Here is a 22,138-nt window from a genome sequence, read left to right as displayed (position 1 = left end):
ACAGTAAGTACAGGGACATTCCCCCGAGGCAAGTAGGGTGAAGTGCCTTGCCCAAGGACACAACGTAATTTTGCACAGCCTAGAATCGAACCAGCAACCTTCTGATTACTAGCCCGATTCCCTAACCGCTCAGCCACCTGACTCCCTGACTTACGTACCTAATGGCCAGACCTAGTACAGAAGCAAAATCAAAATTGAGCGGAAGTATGTAGGAGGGCAGAGCCAGGCTAATACTGGAAGGAAATCTACTCAAGAATTTTACCTTGAAATGTCAACCGTTTCATAACCTTTGTCCCAAAGCTGACCAAAGCTAATACTCTGCCTTTTCTATTCATACACTCTCAACATTTGGTGTGTAGCAGAGAGTATAAAGAGACTGACTTGTAACCTTATGCTCATGAGTTCAAATCCTCATTCAGCCAATTGTTGTTGGCCAAACATGAAGTAGTTTTGCTCTCTTGTTGTCCAACTTTCGATCTTCTATCGTGTACATGTTTATAATATTTTGCCATTTTGCAGAGGAACCCGCATCGCTGCTTGCAGCTATATTTACTCTTTTTACAGTTCCTCCTATTATTAGCAGTCTAAAAGACAATAATTAAGTAAAATACATTTTAATAGATAGACTACATTAGAAATCAAATTTCAAAATGAAGAAATTTTCATTTGTTTCCTCCATATGTTGCTGTCTCTTTCACAACAAGCAATTCTTACCTCAAAGTAACAGGTCCATGATAAACAGCACTATCTACATCCTCCACTGTTAAGGAAATCTTAAGTCAAAGTTAGGCACACTATCCATCTATGAACATTGGCCTAGACATCAGCAGCATATCTGAAAAAAACTTTTCCAACAAAATTCTGCAAACAAAATATGTAATGTTTATTTAGCATTAGTACTTTTTGTTTGTTCACATATTATATTTACAACATGGACACACTTGACAGAGTATTTGAGACCACAGTTCTTTTTTTAAATCAACGTAAAATAAAAAAAAGTACGGTATTTTTCTGTGGGGCCCACAGAAGGGGAAGAAGTGGACCATTGCTTGGAAAAGTGAAAAAGAGATGAGTGGGTGGAGGATTCAATTAAACGTTTACACAAGACGCAAAAATGCACACATTCACTTTGATAGAAAACAGAGGAGTGCAGCCCTGCTGTGACTAAGAAGAAGAACGGGACAGAGAAAATACTGTCAGAAGAGAGAGGGAAAGAAGAGAGAAAGAAACGACAGAAGCAGAGATACCTGGAGGGGAGCTCAGGACAGCCCATATTATTATTAATACTGAAATCATAAAAAAAGCAAAACATGTATTCACAATATTTTTTATTTTAGTGTTCTTTCCTTCCCTGTGTTCTCTAGTCATAGCCACGATGCAGCCTGACAGCCCAGTCACGTCACTACAGAGCTGACGATGATGATAATGATGACAACCACGATGAAGATTCAAGTATAGACTCAGTGCATAGCAGGCCTGGGCTGAACAGACGTCCACACATACACAGACACACACAAGGGCGCACACACCTAGCTCATAGAGAACAGGAAAGAAGACCATAAGAAACCTCCCCTTCCTAGTTTAGGGGTTAGAAACTGCAGTGGTTGGTGGGTTTGTTGCAAGTCCTCTTTTTCTTTCTTCCCTTTGGTTAGGAAATAGGAAGATGGTCAGTCATATGGGCGGTTCTGAGGTCATGTATGGAGCTATTTCAGTGACGTGACTTGGTGAACAGATTTAAAAACCACTTTGAACATTCATAACAAAATGAGACAATATTCCCAGCTTCCCTTCCGTTCCCTTCCCTCCCAAAAAGTAGGTAGCAGCTACTAGGGGTGGGAATCACAGAGTAACACGTGATACAATCATGATGTTGCCCACGATAACGATGGTATCACAATACAGCGACTCTGCGATATTCAATATATTGTAGGACAATCATCACGATACATCGAGATATAGAGAGGGTATAATTTAGGGTGAAATTGTGAGGTGTGCTTGTATGGGGTGTGCAGATGAGGTAGTTTGTTTAACTATATCACCTCCAAACCTATTGTTTAAACAAATATCAAACGTCCAAATATATAAAGAAAGACAAGTTTTCACGGGTGTACTTACATTTTACAACTGATATTTGTGTATATTTTATAGTATGCATAATCATTATTTATGAAGATTGCATAGATTAAAAAGCATACAACATAAATTTGTTGCTGCTTGTTTACACTTCACAATACTAACATTGAAAGTGTAAAATTAAACAGGGTTCGCTGCTCATTTTCCTGATTGCAAGAGGTTGTGATTTGTGACCCCGCTGTACATTTTCTTTCCTTCTTCACCGCAAGTTTACCCTCATTTATTTGAGGGTTAGGGTCTGGTAAGTCAAATTGATGGGTGAGTCTGTTTTGAGTGCCTGTAAAGCCACATTTTCACCACAAGAACTTTCCCCAGGAACTAGGGACTTCTGGAGGTACTCTGTGTGTTTCCACCACAGGGGGCAGGGTCTAAATTAAGTTCCATGTAAAACGTTTAGCCCTTGCAAAGTCCCTACTCGGGACGTGTACTTGGGCACTGAACATGCTGATTGGTTGAGTGCACACAGCATTTTGATTGGTTGAGTGCACGCAACGTTTTATTTCAACCACCAAGTCTGTTGCGTAATCTGAATTTGCTTTACTACCACTGCAATGTCTTCTCAATGACCTCTTTAGCAAAGCAATGCATCACAACCAGCGGCAAAGCTTGAATCTCCTCCATGCTTTGTTATTATTGCAGTGTCGCACAAATATGTTGTATAATTGTAATTTTGAGTCATTTCAGTGGGAACGCAACATCAGTTTATAAAAATATTGAAATTTGCTGCCAGTGTATCGATCATTTATTACAAAATAAAGTAGTGATATGTTCCTGTATCTATATATTTTTTCCCACCCCTAGCAGCTATTATGTTCACAATGTCACATTTATTTGTTTAGAGGGAGAGAAAGGTGTGAGAAAGGGAGAGGAGAGAGGCTGGAGACGTGAAGGCCAGAAGAGAGGAAGGTGAAATGATGGGAGAGGAAAGAGAGAGAGGGGGAAAAAGTGAAGGCAACCACAAGAAAAGACTGCTGAGATACTCATAGACAAATGTCGACCCATTCTAATTTGACCCGCGTCACACTACGAGCCAAACTGAGCCAAGCCGGGCATGGTCAGGCTACACACTAGTGTTGATAAACGTTAACCCGTGTCTCCCTAGTCCTAGGAAATATATGATTAGGACCAGGGTGTAACTGTCTGGTTCAGCTTGGCATTACTGAATCTCTCTTTACCAACAGCCAACACAGACACATGCTTGGAAAACACAACATAGCAAAAAAAAGGATATTAAATGAATGCGGAGGGGGGGGGGGGGGGGGGGGGCATTGTATGTGATGTTCTATTGCACACACCTTCAGATCCCACTGCCAAACATATTTGAATTCATCACCAGCCACCTGTACTGCACTCCAGTATGGCAGCAACCTGTAACTCCACACAATCTCTATAAGCTTGAGGTGCACTCCCCTACAGAGTGAGACCCTTACAAACACAGTAGCATTTATACCTACAGGGGCCAATATCACTACCAAATTACAATTGATGGTGCTTCATTACAAAAAATATCAATTAATTACAAAAAGCATCTTAATTCAGTAACCAATCATACTGAAGAGGGTGCACGGTCAATTTCTGCACCTGAAATGTGGCAATTAGTTCATTAATTAATCAATACTAATAGATAAACTTACTTGAGGCTCTGTCTGAAAGGGCAAATCAGGACTTGGGCCAGTGTCATCTTGGTTGGGACATATAGTAGAGTACAGTACATTCCTTCACTTTAATTACAATAAGATATAATCATGGGGTGGGGAAACTCTTGTCTATTAGCTACAATGAAGTACAAAACAAACAGGTCAAACTGCAAATCTTGAAATATGGCTAGTTGGTACAGCCACAACTGAACAGTCAGTTATTGTGATAGGAGTTTGACATAACTAACAGGAGTGTGTGTCCTACTGTACTGCCTGCAACACACAGGATACAAGTAAATTAGACAAGAAATTAGTTAACACGTCTTTTTAAATCCATTTTTACAGTAATAAATAGATGTGTTCTATTTACAGTCTGAAGTCTGACATGTGCTGTGCAGTATCATAGTTTGTCATAAAAAAAAAGAAAAAAAAGAAAACTAAAAGATTCATTTCTCCAATTAAACCGTCTTTTTGTAGTTGTTTTTGTTGTTGTTTAGGAATGAAGGGTTGGATGTTTAAGTCATCCCTCTATTTGTCTATCTCGCTCCAGAGAAGAGAGAAAGAAGAGTGGTGTGAGGGAAGGAGTTAAACAGAGCAGGGAGGAACAAAATGTCCTCTCACAATGACTTTTCTTTCACTCTAATCTTTCCTCTTGGACTTTGGCTTTCCGACTCTTTTGCTGTAGTTGTTGTTGTTGTTGGGATTGTGGTTAGTGTCTGTTGTGTACTGTTAATCGGCTCTCCTCAACACACACTCACGCACAAACGCACACGATCACACACACAAGTTTGCCCCATCCCTTCCACTGTCCCCCATGATGCATTGCGTCTCATTGCCCCTGTTCTTGTGACTGTTTGGGGTAGAAGACGACTTTAGACACTGAACTAGAATCAGTTTTTGATCCCTTCTCCCTATGTCGTAAAACCAGGGAGGAGAGCCCACAAACTGACTCTGGATCAGTTCCTAAAGCCCAAACCCCTCCTACTCCCTCTCTCTGCCAATATGCTCCCTACTTTGTCTTCTTCTCGTTCCGCAGTGCACCGTTGCGTTTGTGTTTCCCGTTCGCCACACCGTTGCTGTGGCAATGTCCATTCGCCAAGTTGCTGTCGGTGTCGTCACTGTCCCCGGCGACCGTTGCGGCTCCACTCCCCTGACCCCCAAACTTTGACCTCAAGAGCCTTCCTATCCGCATGAGGAGGTAGCCAATCAGAGCAAAGCCCAAACCCATGGCCAGGACCACATCCAATAGGAAGTACTGGTAGGTGGGGACAGAGTAGACAGAGGAGCGTAAGTGGCTGGCGCCATTGTGACGGAGGAGGTAGCTAATCCAATAGACGGCCCTGGTTACTGGGTGGCCTGGCTGGTCCTTGTGGATGGTGGAGAGGACCTGGGCTCGCTGGCGGTACCTGCACACACAAACAAACACATAAAAATAAGTGAGCATATGTATGAGGAAAAGCGTGACAGACAGAGAGACAAAAAGAGAGAGAAAGAGAGATAAGTGCAGTGTGTGTGTGTATGACTACACATCGTCAGCAGATTCCACAGCAACCCTTGACCACCCTTGACCACTAGGTGTCACACGATGAATATATTGCCTCAAACTGCAGTAAGGAGAGCTACGGAGTAGTGTGTGTTTGTGGCTAATAAAGTGTTGATGATGTACACAAACATCTTTCTGTGAGTAATCCTGTGTGCGTGTCCCACCTGCTGTCGTTGATGACACTGATGAGTGCGGCGTGGAGGTCCTCCTCCGTCATGCTCTTCCAGTGCAGCATGACCCCCATGCCCTTGGCCGACACGCGCGTCATGGTGTCATAGTGGTCACCGAACAGGGGCACCCCCACCACGGGCACTCCATGGTACATGGCCTCGTAAATGCTGTTCAGCCCGCCGTGGCTGAGGAAGGCCCGAGTGTTGGGGTGACCTGGGGGCGAGGGTTAGGGGGATGGAGGGGTGAGGGCGGGGTGCGGGATGGAGGGTCGAGGTGGGGATGCGGGATGGAGGGGTGGAGACTTTAGTCTGTGTGTGTGTTTGTGTGTGTGTGTGTTTGTGTGTGTGCTCAAGCTATTCAGCCAGTGTATGCACATGTTAGTGTGCCTGCTATTCAACCAACATGTCTATTTGTGTGTTAGTGTGAATATGTGTGTTTGCAATAACTTTGTGTGTGGTAAGAGCATGATCTTTAGCTAGTTTGTGTATGTGAAATAAATGCATGCGTGTGTGTGACACAGAAACCATCCTTCATCTGCGCACACAGACACCTCCATCCATCTAAGCATAAGCATGTTCACCTCTACATCAGAACCCCCCTCCCCCTTCTAGTACCTGTCACTAGCAGTAAGACCATTGATAGGTGCTCAGAGCCCGGACTAACAAACAGATCACGTTAACACAGGTTAAATACTTGAGAAACCTTTTTAGCTAGGCCCTAGGGTGTGTAGGTTTGTGTGTCTGTGAATGATTAACTGCTAATGATAGAATAGGTAAGTTATTACCCGTTCTGGGTCACTCACTCCTCTACCTATCCCCAGATATAAAACGGAAACCACACCCTGGACTGTGGTCAGTAACACCAAGAGTACGGCCGAATCCCAATACTCTGTCTTACCCCTACCCCTTACCCCTAGCCCTTAGTTTTGTGCGTTCCCGTGAGAGTAAGTGGTGTCCCAATACTCTTTTTGATCGAGGGGTAGGGCTAAGACGAAGGGGTGTACACCCCTTCAAACCAAGTGAGCTTGGGAGCTTACTTGAAACCTAGGGGTATGTTGACACTGCGCTACCTGCAACAATGGCAGACATATCATCCAGAGTCCCATAAATGTAATATTTTCGGCTTAAATAATTGATTAAAAGATTATGACAGTCTTGTTTTGTGCATTACACAGTCCTGTACATATGTATTTGCAACCATGTTCTTCATTGAAACGTTTTTTTAAATCGCTAGTTTGCTACGCTAACTTTACATTGCTGATTTGCACAACAGTTTTAATTAAACTCCATTAGCAGCGAATTTCAAATGAATTTTGTTTGATATCAGTGCATAACACTACTTGCTTTGGAGACATCGATATACGTAACCGTAACCAAGTGGTGTCTCATTTCATAAGGCTATGTAGCCCTTACCCCTCAGTTTCGAGACACAAGGGCTAGGGGTAAACTAAGGGCTAGGGGTAAGGGGTAGGGGTAAGACAGAGTATTGGGATTCGGCCTACATCTCGTGTACTCTGGTCACTGGGTCAGAACACTGACCCAAAATGAAGATCAGTAAAATATGTGTCAAGTGTTTGTGTAAAAAAAAAAAAAGCCACAGTCTTCAGCCTGCTAATTCTATATATTGATGAAGGCTACTAACAGATGAAAGGTGCCCAGGCTGATGGGCTGAGGTAGATTGTTGTGACATCATGTTTCAAACCACCAAAATGCAACTAGGTGTTTAAATTAGCCGTTTTCCTGCTGTGTCTGACTGCCCAATCAACATTGAGGCCCAGACTCACCCAATAGGTCGTTTTGTGGCATCCAATCAACAAGTTTGGTGTTGTTGCCGAGGTTAGTGGGCGGGATTCCAGAAAACCTGCAGGGGGGGAGGGATGGGGGAGGGAGGAGAGAGAGAGAGAGAGAGAGAGAGAGAGAGAGAGAGAGAGAGAGAGAGAGAGAGAGAGAGAGAGAGAGAGAGAGAGAGAGAGAGAGAGAGAGAGAGAGAGAGAGAGAGAGAGAGAGAGAATTGAAAGAGTATTGACACAAAACTCTTTGTTGCCATGTTACATGTATCTCACCTTTGCTTAAGGGTGCAACACACAATTAAACACCCCCACACACACACAATTAAACACAATGGCCAGTTTACCCTTATGTCTTTAAACAGCAAAAGGTATGACAGCATCAGTAAAGAGTATCGTATTTTCTGCTAATACAATAGTTAATAGTTAGCAGTTTTACAGAACTTCCTGAAAGCTTCTTTTCATGTTCCACCTTTTCAACCCTTTCCTTTCATTTAAATTTCCTGGTAAAACAGGACCAAATAACAAAGACTTGTGTCTCTCTTTCTCTTTCCCTCAATCTATCCCTCCTTCCCACCCTTTCTATCCCCTCGCGTCCCTCCCTACCTCGAGGTGTGTCTTCCAGCTCTAGCCTTGGGGAATAGATCATCCCTTTGAAACTCCAGGTAAATGATTAGATCAGATTATATTGAATACACCACTGTAATGACATGTAAAACTGCGCTCATTTTCCACTTCCCCCCCAAACACACATACACACACCTCCAGTGTTGAATGATCTTGTTGTCAAGATGCATTCAGTCAAAAGACTTGTTTGCACAGGCAGAGTCAAGGTAGTTTCAAATGTATTAAGTACAGGTACATTGGAATTCTTTGGTCCTGTTCCTCTTAACAGTTTCCCAGTGTCCTATCTAAACCTCTCATAAATAATCTAAACCTATAATAATTCAATTCTAACCTATTTGAGCATGCAAATGACCAGTGCTGTCTGTCACACATACGATCAGTACACACACATAAGGGACATAGAATACTCACAAATGGTACACACACACACACACTATCCCAGACAAATTATATCTGTCTCATGACCAAAGTAATGACCCGCAACCATCCACAGTCATTCAAGCTCACAGAAACACCTAGCTAAACCCAGGACACTGAAACGTTTGTGTGTGTGTGTGAGCGTGTGTGTTTGTCAAAATTCATCGAACTGTCAAGCACAAGGAATTTTCCAAGAGTTAAATAAGACTGACAGTTGCCCGGCAGGTCATTATTTTCATTGACACCTACAGTAGAGTAGTTTGGGTCTACACTTCATAACTCAAAGGTATCATTCTAAGTTCAAGAGTTAATCACTTCTTCGTAAAAAACGAAAAACTACATTTTTCAGGAAGAGTGCGGTCAAAAATACACCAAAAAGAATCTGGTACTTGTAGTCAAATAGGTGCCGGTTTGTCTATACAACATTTGTATAGCAGTATCTGTAGACTTGACCTATATAAGATAGACTTAGAAGTCGATCTTATGTTATCCCTTTGCACACTTGACTGATAAGTTATCAGTCAAGTGTGCAAAGGGATAACAGTGTCAGTCAAGTGTGCAAAGGGATAACAGTGGGAGAGATTAGGTTGGGATGGATGCTGCGTTCCTGGGTGTCAGGGAAGGGTGTGGCTGTATAGACCTTGGAGGACCAACGGCTAGGGGATAAGCCCAGTCACAACCAGTGAGACAGACTCTAATGATACCTGGTCTACCTGAAAGTATTCACACTTCACATTTACATTTACATTTAGTCATTTAGCAGACGCTCTTATCCAGAGCGACTTACAGTAAGTACAGGGACATTCCCCCGAGGCAAGTAGGGTGAAGTGCCTTGCCCAAGGACACAACGTCATTTTGCACAGCCGGGAATCGAACTGGCAACCTTCAGATTACTAGCCCGATTTCTTAACCGCTCAGCCACATGACTCCCTACATTTACATTTATGCATTTAACAGACGCTTTTATCCAAAGCGACTTCCAAAAGAGAGTTTTACAAAAGTGACTCTGATGGTCACTGATCATAACAACGAGATAGCCCCAAACATTGCGGGTAGCCAAAACATGAAGCATACTTTATGAAAACAAAATAAGTCCCAAAGGGAAGAACACTTTAATAAATACACATTCTAATACACATTTTTAGATGTGGGATAGTTCACCCACATGGAATGGTTTTGATATTTTGGGTATTTTGGACAGCAACCCACATATTTGTGAAACATTCATTTGAGGGACGTATTTTGTGACAGCCATTTTGTGTCTCGTTCCAACAGACAGCTGATGATACCACAATGGCAGCCATTTTGTTTTGTCGAGCCTCCCCTGATTAACAGTGGGGATGATTGAGGAAGAGGGAAGTAGATCTCTTACCTCCAGACCACACGCTGGGGCAGTCTGGCTAGGGCACCAGCCAGCTTGTGAGCGATGTCATTGGAGAGGTACTTGACCCCGGCACCGAACGACACCACCACAAAGCCATGCTCCGCCGTGTCGCTGACCCACGCTTCGAACTCCTGTGGTCCACACACACACACACACACACACACACACACACACACACACACACACACAGTTAAACAACTGAACATTGTCTGAGTTATTCAAGACAGATATTGATGTGAGGTCAACATGAGATGTTTGATATGAGTAAGTTCCCCAGTGATGCTTAACTAGCACACATAATAACTCACTAATGCAAAGAAAGATGAGCTTGTGTTAAGCTCAGTCTCTTTATGATTAGCTGTTCAAAGTCAATAAAGAGTCTGCCTATTACACACGCTGTAACTACACAAAGGCAAACAGTCTGTGGAATCCCTTTGTCAACCTAGAATCATTACAAAAGTTCATAAATTGCTGACATGAAAAGTAATAATGGTAATGATAATGTTAAACCCCACAGTATTAACCATTAATTGCTTTAAGAAAACATTTAGCTGAAATAAACATTTAGGGGTCAAATAGATGTTTTGTTGAGATAGTTTGTTAATACTTTGGTATTTCACACATAAAAACATAAAACTAATTTGCTAAGTTGGGAATGAGTTTAACGAGAGTGGCTTGGTTGGCCTTCAACAGTACTTCCTGTTGTGATTCCCATGACCCCATGTGACTCCAGGGTAAGGCTCTAGGCCCCCGCCTCCTCCCCTAGTCCAACATCAAAGCTGGTGCTCACAAACCCACTATTAAACACCACCTCAGTAAACTGACTTCTAATGTCCCCCAGTGTACCTGTAGATTTAGTAAAGGTCTTAAAGTTATGGTTAATTACAAACTAGACATTATAATCTGCCATTAGTGGGCCACAGTAGTCTTTATCAGGTTTACATTTTCACTGTCTGTGTATACCATTAAATGTCATGTCAGGCACAGAGCTGTGCAAGAATACAGTATACTTAGTGGGTGCCTTTAGCATGGAAGCATGCTAGAATGGTACCATAGTGTCACGTTGGCATGGTAGCATGGTAGCATGGTAGCATGTTAGCTGTGGATGAGATAGCCTAAAGACCATGTGTCCTTTAGCCCCATGTGAACTGCTGCCCCAAGTGAACTAATTGACACTGGCACTCAGGGACTTTGTGAAGTCCCAGTGAAGAACAAACTGTCTGCAGAGTTGGAGCAGCCTATGGTAGGGGGGTGAGAGACTGTAACGTTTCAGTGTGTGAGGAGAGAGGAACAGCAGAGTGGGGAGAGGAAGAGGGGGGAGGTTAAAAAAGTGAAAAATGCCTCATTTTGGAAGTACAGGGAGGGCAGGGGTTATCAGGCTAGGACACAACAGTGACAGAGGGGAGGGGGTGATAATGTGTGTGTGTGTGGGGGGGGGGGGCAGTCCAGCTGTAGCGGTCGACGTCGGGCTGGCACGGACGAGCCTCCGGGGCCAACACCGCCTTCTCTGTCCCTGTAACACAGCCTCAGTGTCCCTGTAAATGGCTCCTCAGTGTCCCCATAATGGATGCTCAGTGTCCCTCCCATTGCGGCTCCACAATGGTCTCTCTCTCCCCCCCCCCCCCCCCCCTCCCGCTTCCATCATATTCAACAACCCCCCCTCGCCCCTCCCGCCGTCACACTACACCCCACCCTTAGAAGGGACAATGTGTTCCATTGGCCCGTTCTGCATTCCTAAACTCGCCCCCCCAAAGTGGACACCATCCGTCCGTGTTCCCCTCTTCTCTGTCCGAACCCCCCCACCACCACCACCACCCAAACAACGTATGGGGTAGCTTCAGTCTAATCGATAAAGAGGACCTTTGTAGTAGCACTGGGAGGAGAGAGATAGTAAGGCGTCAGTACAGAAAAAGGAAAAGGACAACATGGAAGAGAAAGAGAGAGAGGGGGTGAGAGAGCGAGCGAGATAGAGAGAGAGCGGGAGAGAGAATTACTGGGTAGAAGGACAGTGAAGTGAATGTTTCTTCATGTATGAACTGACAATGAACTCCCAACAGACAGAATGTCTTTCACATGCAAGGCCTGGGACTAACCAGGCCATGGCTGGAATCCTTCACTGAAAAGGCCAGCAAGTCTCCAGGACTGAAATCTCCAGGGCTTCGTAAAATGGATTCATTAAGGCCATGTTGTAAATAATTAATGGCCATTTGTTAATGGATATAATTGATAGTAAGGGGCTAGGCTACAAAAAAAATCATGAGCTGTGTCTGAAGTAGATGGTTGCAACACAATACAACCGAGATCCTTCATTCAACAGGCTTGCTTGGCTCCACACGTTTGCATGTGATGTCAGATCAGGCATGCTTTACAGTCACAGAGTAGGTAGGCTTATTTGCAAAGAAACTAGGGCCCAGTACAAACACAGAGAAAGTATTGCTACATCTACTGAAGGTAGTACTGTCAACATGATGTGATCAGTGGAAACAAGCCTTTGGTAAGAATGGGTTTGGTAAGAAGGGGGGGAAGGATGGAGTAATAAAACTAAATAAAACTCTACCCTCTATACTGCTGCATTTCACCTGCATCTCACAGTGCCAGGCTATCCTCCATCTTGGATATCCCACTGGAGATATGACACTACTACAACTCAAGAAACTCAGAAACACTGGCAGATAACGCTTAATTTACGATATTTCCAAGGCATCTCCCAGTCAGAAGAAACCATTGAAATGGACAAACAGCCCGTTCACAATTTCCCTAATAGGAAGTGTGAGGCTTCTCAAGAACAATGTCAGCTTGCAATCTCAAGTGGCATCATGCCTTCAGGCCATTCGATATTTAAACTATGGCTTACTTTTGTCATAGGTGATGCAGGCTTGACATGTGATACTGAGACCACACCCTGGAAACAGATTATGACTAAGGTATCTGAACATGTCGAGTAACTGAATGATCACAGCAAAAAAATAAATAAACAAAAAGATGTGCTTAGGGTTAAAGTTAGAAAGAGCCCCTTGTTGCATTCAAACTATATCAACACAGTGTGGTTCATGTATCCAACTCAATTTCTCTACTAAGGACACACACTCAAAGTGTACCCACAATGATTCTTAAACACACACACACACACCCTCTCTGTGGTTACTGACCTGCGGCAGAGGGTTGGGTGGCTTGGTGAGGATGCCTCCTACGTAGACCACGTGAGGCAGGGTAGGCCGGGGGAACTCCAGCGCCATGTCGGTGCAGAGCATCCACAGTCGACTCCCCTGGACCAGGTCGTGCATGGAGGCCTGAGGCAGCACGCCGTGCTTCCTCATGATGCGGTCGTACTTGGGCAGCACCAGGTACTGGACCCCGAAGCGGGACACGAGGTAGACGGCCGTGTTGGTAATCCTCTGGGCCAGCGACATGCGGTCCGTCAGGAGGGAGTTGAACTCAGGGACGTAGGACAGCGGTGCCGGCGCGCCGACCTCCGCCGGGTACCACAGCCCCGTGCTGAACACGGCGTACTGGACGCCCAGGATGTGGGCGATGACGAAGCCGCACATCTCATTGGGATCCACCAGCAGGAGGTCGAACTCAGCCTCCTTGAGGCGGGTCATGACCTCGGCGCTCCCCACCACGGCGTCGCAGTTCTGCGAGTAATGGTCGAGGATGTCAAAGAGCTCCAACGCTGTCAGGCGGCCCGAAAAGATGTTGCTAACTTTGGACTGGAGGAAGTTGTCGGCCGTGGTGCTGTTGAAGATGCCCGCATAGCGCTGGAAGTGATAGTGGGGCGAGGGGGGCACCTCGCGCCCCTCCGACACCAAGAAGTGGGTCTCGTGGCCCTCGCTGTGCAACGCAGTGGCCAGCGTCTTAAAGATGTACAGGTGCGACTCAAACATGATGGGTGGCACCACGATAATCTTGGCGGCCTGCGACAACCTGGGACCCCAGGAGAGGAGGGGGAAGAGGAGGAGGAGGAGGCTGGGGAGCGAGGGAGGCAAGTGCATGGCTGTGGGGTCGAGTGAGGAACAGAGAACAGAAAGTCAATAACATTCAACACAGTCACGCAAGTCTAAAAGTTAGCCAAGCTCTACACACAAAAAACAAATTTGATTATATGTCTGTGTGGTGACTCACAAGGTAATTGATCAACCAAATGTCACCAGAACTGTAAAAGTTGTGAGGCAAGGGTTGGTTGGGTTCAGGCAGAAAGGGCAAGGAAGGTGTGATTACTTTCCAAGGTGCATTTGCGTGTGTTACAATCTATTCACCTTTGAGATACATATAGTCTTCAACACAAAACTGGAGCTAGAATAACATGGACGAGCCAATATATCTCTGTAACTACTGTGGGGTCAGATAAGCTTCTCCTTTCAGTCTTAGCCTGGAATTCTTTCTTTGTCTTTTTGTTTTATGTATAATTTTAGTCACACCAATTATCTTGGTTGGGGTCTTTATTCCTCAAGTTTTACCCCCGATAGAAAAGTAACAGTGAGAAATGACATGCTATTCACAAATCATAAGAATTGCAAAAGGTTTTAATGCTCTGGAGCACAAGGCTTTCAATCCCTTTCCAAACCCTTTTGTAAAAGACCATTCAAATGTCAAGATATGCACATAGATATGGATCTTAAACAGCCAGATGTTCATTCTAGTGTAAGAGTAATGGGTGAAACCTACATGAACCACAGCGAACAACTCTCTCCAAGTACATGTCACAAGTCTGTTGACAGAAGGCACAGCTTACAAAGTGACTGTTTGCCCTGCCCAATCCCCCCCCCTCCCTCCCAGTCCCACTTTACCTTTGTCCCCACACAGGCCCCCCCCCCTTTCACCCTTCCACAGCCGTCAACGATAACCTGCGTGGGTGGAGCCAACGTCATTCAGAACCTCCGCACGCTTTCTCCTCACACAGGCCTAACAAAGGGTTCTTTGCTTGTCCTGGTGCCCACACCAATTCTCTTCTATACTGTCCCTGCCAATGCTACCCAGAAGCTGTTTTAGGGGGGTGCAGATACACCGATGTATCTGTATCAAATATCTGTCACCTGCTAGACTCCTACATCTTGATTGTTATCTGAACTCAGAAACCACACTTTGTCTGCCATCTGCAGAGCAGCTCTCTGGACAGCTGTACCCTGGAGAGACAGAAGACCATCGCCAAGGCGGCCATTTTGTCGCCATTGTTCCCGAGGATACCGTTACAGCAACTTCTCTGTCCAGACTGTTGACTGCAGCCATGGCAACGCCCGCTCTATCGTCTAGCACCAGGTCGAGCTGCGTCAGGCCTTGGGTTACTAACGCCGGAGTCTGGTTACCCGCACGCCAGGATGGGACACGGAAACAATCCGGGGGTGGTGGGGATTAAGATGAAGAGAAGGATGGTGTGATCGTCTGGAAGATTACATGCAAAAAGTCTGGTTTATAGGTTTGTTGTGAGACTATGGGCTTCAAGTTGGGTTCACTGAAGAAGTCAAGGGTGACACAAAGGCCCAAAGGCTTTCTCACACTTATCAGTTACAGAGGTAACCTTTAGCCAGACTGGGTCTGTGTTTGAGAACAATTCATTTAGCCCTTTATCCTCTTCAACTTATTTGCTGCACAGAAACATGAGGGCAAAGACAAAAGGTAACATTTCTCAAATGTTCAAGCATTCTTCTCTTGACTTCCAAATTAATGTGTCACATCTATCTCATACTTTAACAAAGGGAAAGGCCCAACCAATGTCCCAGTTTACTCTTGCAGGATCACAGATGAATACAGATAACAATTTTCTCCCTCTCTCTCTCTCTGTCTAATTTTCTATCTATGAATACTATGAATACTATGGCTACACTAGCACAGTCACCCATTACAACCAAAGCCCAAATTGACTCCAAGCACACCAGCAGTTTCACAAATCTTCAGTTATAACCATGGTACAGAGATTCTGTTTTCAGCACTCAGGTAATGGGCATAATAGACATATTAGATAGCAGATATCCTCTGTGATTCTCTGCGGGAGATGACGGCCATCTTGGTTTACCTTGATGGGAGGTCATTAGCTCTATCCCCTGCTGAGTTAGAACAAGCTGCTTACAGAATCTGATCTGAGGTCAGCCCTGCACTGTCCTCAGGGGTGGTTTCAGTTAGTGTTTTGTGATGGCACACTGTCCTCAGATCCACACACTTTTCGCTAAACTACTAATAGATATTTTTGGGGGATTCCATATTTGGATCCAGGGTATTGGCCCATAGTGTCTGATCTATAGACTACAAAAATATAGATTCACTAAAATATCTACGGAAGATAGTGGAAAAACACGACGTGAAATCACACAAGACACTGTTTATTATGGCAACATAGACATGTCTCTCCTCACCATCCCATATCTCCTATCTCTTAATCTGCACTTTGACAAGACACACAGAAAAGCATGACTGCTTAACAACAGGCGAGACTGAGAGAAACCTTATGTCACTGGCAAAATGGCTGCAGTGTTATGGGGACAGGATATTCACTGCCCTATATCACTTCTTGGCATTCAAATTTGAACTTCTTTGTTTCATAAAAGACAGTCACAGTGTACATTTCTGGAGTTACTGATTTATGTTAAACAGAAGAAAATTACTATCACTGAAACTGCTCTCTTTAGTAATCATAATTTAATTTCATGTTTGCTGGATTTTAGATTAGATTTAGATGAGCAAAACGATTTCGATTGATCAACAGTAGGCTATGCTCTACTTCAAATCACACTTCCATAGGGGAACAACTTTAGTTTGTCCATCTCACCTACTAAACTCATATCCCCAAGCCTATATTTTCAATAATGTAGATGATAAATGTTTGTCTTTCTTACAAGCCACGTTTCATTCAATCTTTATGGGGTAAAACTAGTCTTACAGGCTTGCTGGTCGTCGCCAACTTTGGCTTGCGCAGTCTAACATCAACCGAATGAACCGCGCACAATTTGATATTCATCGCCAGGGGGCATGACACCAAGTGTTTCTAATTGTGGTCTGTTTTCCGTCAATTATGGATATTAATATTCATATATGAGTTTAATTCGTTATTCCTCAACTTGGGAGTCCAGATGTGTCTTAGACCACCACCTGTCCATAGGTTCTTATAATAAACAGGAATTGAGAAGGAGATTGTCAGTTTGGGCTAGCCTACTGATTTTATCGTAGTTTGTTGACAACAGGTATTTAAAGGCATATGTGATCTGCGTCGTGCATAATAGCATGGTGGCATGAGGCGCACTTTAATGAAAAACGCACTGCCAAAAGAGTCCTCTTGCCAGCCTAATTCGCACCTGCACAGGTATGGTTGGCTCTCGTCTAAGCACCTGCTGCCTGAGACCTCTGGTGTGCTTAGTTATTTCTAAGTAGTCACAGGTTCAGACTGCGGGTGTCCCGTGTCTAATCAATGGACAACCACATTAAATGGTAGCTTAAAACACAGCGCTGTTTTAATACTTTTCCTCCGGTGCCGTAGCCTACGCCGAAGCACCTGATACAAAGGTGACACAACATACCTGCTTAAGGGAGCCTACCTTGTTAGTTTGACCTGGAACGGGAAAAGGATGGGCTCTTCTACTCCGGCCTCGCCTCAAAGTACACGTAGAAAAGTTTAAATAAATCCTTAATACTGCGGTAAAATGTACTAAGGAAAAATCCTTGTTTGGGCTTAATTGCGAGCGAGGTACCCGTTGGTCGAAGACAAGCGACGGGTTAGAACTCGGAGTTTCTTTCACGGGGGCGGGTCTACGCAGCAGAAACTTGAAAGTAAGGGAGTGGCAGTAAGTGGAATTGAAAGGTTGTGATATGACATAATAGTGGATCTCTCGGCCTGTATGTGGTTACAGGTGTTGACACTGTAATTGACAAAGGGAAATTAATGTCGTCTTTTTAATGGCTTATGGGCCAAGTCAGATGTAAATACATACGTCAGTCTTTAAATATAAAAAACCCAAGCAAAAATACTTAAAACGTGCAAACAATCCTTACAGATAAAGTCAGAACGTTGGGAAATAAATGTATAGGCTAAAAGGTGTTGATCTGCCCCGTGATACCATAAAAAAATGGGGATGTGAGGATTTGTGTGTGTGTGTGCGGACTTGAATCATTTATAGCATTTATGAGGACGGGCAGCCAGATCTTATTTCTAATCTAGACCCTACACCGTGTTTGGACCAAATTGTATTCCAGCTCTCTGTGGCAATAAAATAAAATAAAAAATACATCACAACAGGTGAGTGTTTGGATTAATGTAATAATTGATTTACAGAGCCTGAATTGAATGAAGGTCTGAATTTAATTCAGTGAACCAACTCTTTGAAGGCTGAATTGTCCAATAGGTGAGATGGGGGCACTTTACTGTTAAAGTACAGGCACTGAAAACTTGACTGAACTTAGAGGTAAGCCTGTTAACAATGTAAACACACGTGCAGTATTACACACAAAACTGTCGCTTCTGACCCTATATCAACTCACACATACATTTACTGATCTTCACTATCTAAATCACCATCAATGAAGTAAGAACATAACTATCAACGTAAAGATGTATCGATTACACTGTTTATATACACACCGAATCACACTGAAACACAAACAGAATAATATAGGGGATGGAAGAGGGTATAGTGCCTTTCACATGCATGGTTTCACACAAATTTACATTTCTTCTTCAACACAAACTCATTTGTTTATCCCTCTCTCCCTCAAGCTACAAAACTATGCCCTGAGTCATCAGAAAGTGCTTTGCTCCTATTGGTTACTGGTGTTGGGCATGCTCAGCAGCCACAAATCCCAGCACCTCTTGTAACAGTGTGGGGGTAGCTGGATGTGTGTGTGCGTGTGTGCCAGTCATATACACAGCAAGTTCCAATGTTCTCCCTGTCTCTCTCTCCCCCCCTGACAGTTATTTCACTCTGTTTCACTCTCTCTTTTTGCCCCTCCCGTATCCAGACCCTTTCTCCATCTCTCTCTCTCTCTGTCTCTCTTTGGTTCTCCTTGTGCAGGTATCAGGTGTGTTATCGGAGCCCAGTATCAATACTTTATCATCCTGGGACACCCAATCTAGAGAGAGAGAGACTAAAGTCCCTGGTGGAAACGAAAGGGGGAGGAGGAGGAAGGAATGGTCTGTTCTGAGAGGAGCCAAAGGGAAAAGGAGGAGGAGGGGAGATGATAGGGGAAGAAGAGGGCGGGGAAAGAGAGGGATGGGAGGGGGGAGAGGGAAGAGGGGGGAGAGCAGAGGGAAAGGTGGAAAAGAGGTTAGGCTAGGAATATAAAAAGAGGGAGAGGGTGGTGAGCATGGAAAAGTGTAGAAGGCAGAACTATAGATGGATTGACAGACAGATGAAAAGTGTGGGGGAAAAGAAAGAAAGCAAATTGCTAAACAATCCAGTTGTTTTCTGTTCTATCAGCCCCCATAGTGAGCTGATGTTGTCATAGTAACACTTCCAGAGTAGGAACCTCCTATGGTCAGTCAGTCACTTAATTAGGGCACGTTACACTGAAACTTGATAAACAAATGATTTGTAGCTCATCGGAAATTATTGACTTTTGGATTGACTCCAATCATTAGTTAAACACTGAACGGACATACCTGCTGCTTTCAGTATTAGTCGGTCTGGGTGTCTTATCTCAGGTGGAAACTGATGAGGTCATCACTCACGCCCTCCCTCACACACACACACACACACACATATTCTGTCTTACAGACCCTTCTCCTTTTGTTCTGACCTTTCTCTCTCTGTCTCACACACATACACACACACACCTGTGCCCGTTGTTTCAATAACAAATACCCATGAGTCATGATGAGGATCCAGTCACATGAAAAGGTTTGAATGATGAGGTTATTCAACTGGACGCTAAAACAGAAATGTCTGTAACCAATTAAATAAAGCCATTTACAGTTTTGGAGAGGAATAAATCAGTTCTGTTAAGTAGCTATTTTGATATTTGAACAATTCCACTACCACACAACACACTTTCATTGTGCAATAGGAGTGAACCATATGTGATGTATTTGAATTTTTATAGTTGCAGTCTGTTTCACACTGGCGCCACACAGTGGAAACTTGGTAAAATGTGCAGAAAATAACCTTTCTCGATGAGACCCATTGCTGTTGACATTTCATTTGAACAGTGTTCAATAGGCCCTGGATAGCCTGGCATCGCTAGACCAATTCTCAAATGTGTATTAGTCTGGAAACTCTCAGTTAATATCCAAGGGGCTCTACCAATGGGCACAGACCAAAATGCCTCAGGATGCAATTGTAAAGAATTGGACAGATACAACCAATTAGAGCAACAAAACATCATCTTAAGTGTATTAGAGAAAAGGCCTCATTCACACTCCTCTCTACAGTTATTGTATTGTGATAGGTCCGGCACTTTCCATGCCGGAGGGAAATCTTTTCCAATTGGAGGGTGGCCAGACCCATCTGCCAGAGCATATAAACTGTGAACTCGCAGACAAGTCTTGTTCCTGGCTATGCTCTGGATGGCCTGTCAGCTGAAATGTGTCTCCCTACAAATTGACTTCAGTAACCCAAGTATTAATCAATCAAGAATTCACAAACCGTTGGTCTGCATGTGTGAACAATGAATTTGTACGCTTTATTATGGAATGTGATACTGACAAATATGTTGGGCACCGCTATCGTCCACACGATGGCGCCAACACATCACGATTCTGCCCGGTGTCCTTCACCAGCGGGATCCATTGAGAGCGTAATTCCCTGGCACCTCCCCAAGTGCTATTCTGATAGGAAGATGTGCTAATGAGACCGTGGACAACTTTATTAGACAAACTGTCAGACAAACTTCATAAAACTCTTGTTTACACACCCCTGACAGGAAGACAAGGGGGAAAGCAGTGCAAAAAGCATCTTTCTGTCTCTCTCTCCTTCTTTCTCTCTCTCTCACTCACTTGCGCACACACACATACATATGTGTGTGTGAGAGATGTAGAGAGGAAAAGAGAATAATCAGAAGCAAGAAGAAAATCAAAGACTCTTCTCTCCTTCATTTTAAAGACAATCTCCTTCCCCACCCCCTATAATCAGTGTTCTCCTCTGTGACGGCCATTTTGTGTCTGTCTGCCTTATCTCCTGTCTGCAGTTTGCCTCTCTGTCATTACACTGCTATTAGCCATGTGTCCTGGGGCTGTTTCACTGGGCTCTCACTGACCCTGCCTCTCCAACTGCAGCAGCCCACAGGATAACACACACATACACACACAATTTTTCATCCTGTGTTCAACTCTAATTTCACCAGGCTGACCAAAAAGATAATATTTTTCTATGTAACAAAGGGATACACACACACACGCACACATAACAATCTAATCCTGCCCTTGGAAGACTTGTTGGTAAACCAACCGAGAGCAAGTGTCTCATTTCAGCTGGGATTTCAGATGAACAGAAATCAAATAAAAGATTGCATCAGCCACCTGAGTCTCCGTACTTCTTCTTCCTATGGGCCTCCCTTCATCCTCTCTTTCAGTATAATTCTCTATCTCTTTCTCTCTCTTAACTCCACTCTTCTCCTAATGCAGTAGAAAACATATGCAACTCCCCCAACCATCTTCTAACACTTTCTCACCAAACGTTTTGTCTAATAATCTCTCTTTCTTTCTGGGCTCTCTTTCTCTCCCTATCTTTCTCTCCCTCCTTCCATCCCCTCCCTCTCTCTTTATCCCTCTTTCTCTGTTCATTCCTTTCTGCTTCCTTTGCCTTTCCATCCCCCCTCTCTCCCCCTCTTTTCCTCTCTCTTTCCCTCTCTCTCTCTCCCTCCCTCTCTTTCCCTCCCACCCTCTGGCTCTCTCAGTGAGCAGGTGCACAGTGACAGACTCACTGAGCCGTGAAATCTTGGCTCCTTGAGACACGATACATGCCTCTACCTTCTTCTTCTCTCTCTCTCTCTCTCTCTCTCTCTCTCTCTCTCTCTCTCTCTCTCTCTCTCTCTCTCACACACACACACACACACACAGGGTCACACACATATAAAAACAATTGTCTTACCTATCTTTGCCTTTCCCACTATCCCTCCAGAACACACACACTCACACACTGGATAGTGTGAGATTCAGGTGTGTGTGTATGTGTGCACAAAAAGAAGGTTTGAGGACTATGTAGCAAAGGACTGGGAGGACTTGGTTAAGAAATTCTACCAACTATTACAATGGCCAAGTGGGCAATGGCTCCTTCGTGAAATGTGGATGTTTTGTGTATGTGTGTATGTGTTTCTGACCCCCCCATCTACATCTTTAATGTCTCAGGATGAATAATGTATGAACCCCCAAGGCTGGGCAGAGACACACACACACACCCCACCCACGTCCACTGCTCTTTCCCCCCAGGTTTGCCCTAAACAAACAGGATACACTTCCTAACAAAGAACACACCTCCTTCACTTATCTAACAACTGATACGACACACACACACACACACACACAC

At 44.2% G+C, this 22,138-nt stretch overlaps 1 protein-coding gene across 1 annotated transcript; it reads right to left on the bottom strand.

Annotated features, from left to right (window-relative positions):
- Window positions 1-874: 874 nt before the first annotated feature.
- ugt8 (UDP glycosyltransferase 8) lies at window positions 875-17,364 on the bottom strand. The gene is made up of 6 exons (XM_067250819.1): window positions 17,222-17,364; window positions 12,848-13,692; window positions 9,687-9,829; window positions 7,268-7,344; window positions 5,478-5,697; window positions 875-5,176 (listed from the first exon to the last, which is right to left on the bottom strand). The coding sequence occupies exons 2-6, from the start codon at window positions 13,688-13,690 to the stop codon at window positions 4,780-4,782; spliced, it is 1,680 nt and encodes a 559-aa protein (XP_067106920.1). The 5' UTR covers window positions 13,691-13,692; window positions 17,222-17,364; the 3' UTR covers window positions 875-4,779.
- Window positions 17,365-22,138: the final 4,774 nt, after the last annotated feature.

This window comes from Osmerus mordax, chromosome 14 (genome assembly GCF_038355195.1).
Source record: "Osmerus mordax isolate fOsmMor3 chromosome 14, fOsmMor3.pri, whole genome shotgun sequence".
NCBI classification, from domain to species: Eukaryota; Metazoa; Chordata; class Actinopteri; order Osmeriformes; family Osmeridae; genus Osmerus; species Osmerus mordax.
This window is presented reverse-complemented; position numbering and strand designations above follow the sequence as displayed.

Coding starts and splice junctions, on each gene's coding strand:
- ugt8 (XM_067250819.1), bottom strand. CDS start 13,690: ATGCACTTGCCTCCCTCGCTCCCCAGCCTCCTCCTCCTCCTCTTCCCC. Junction 7,345..9,686: donor CCCCAGCGTGTGGTCTGGAG/GTAAGAGATCTA, acceptor CCCCCCCTGCAG/GTTTTCTGGAATCCCGCCCA. Junction 5,698..7,267: donor GCCACAAAACGACCTATTGG/GTGAGTCTGGGC, acceptor CCTCGCCCCCAG/GTCACCCCAACACTCGGGCC.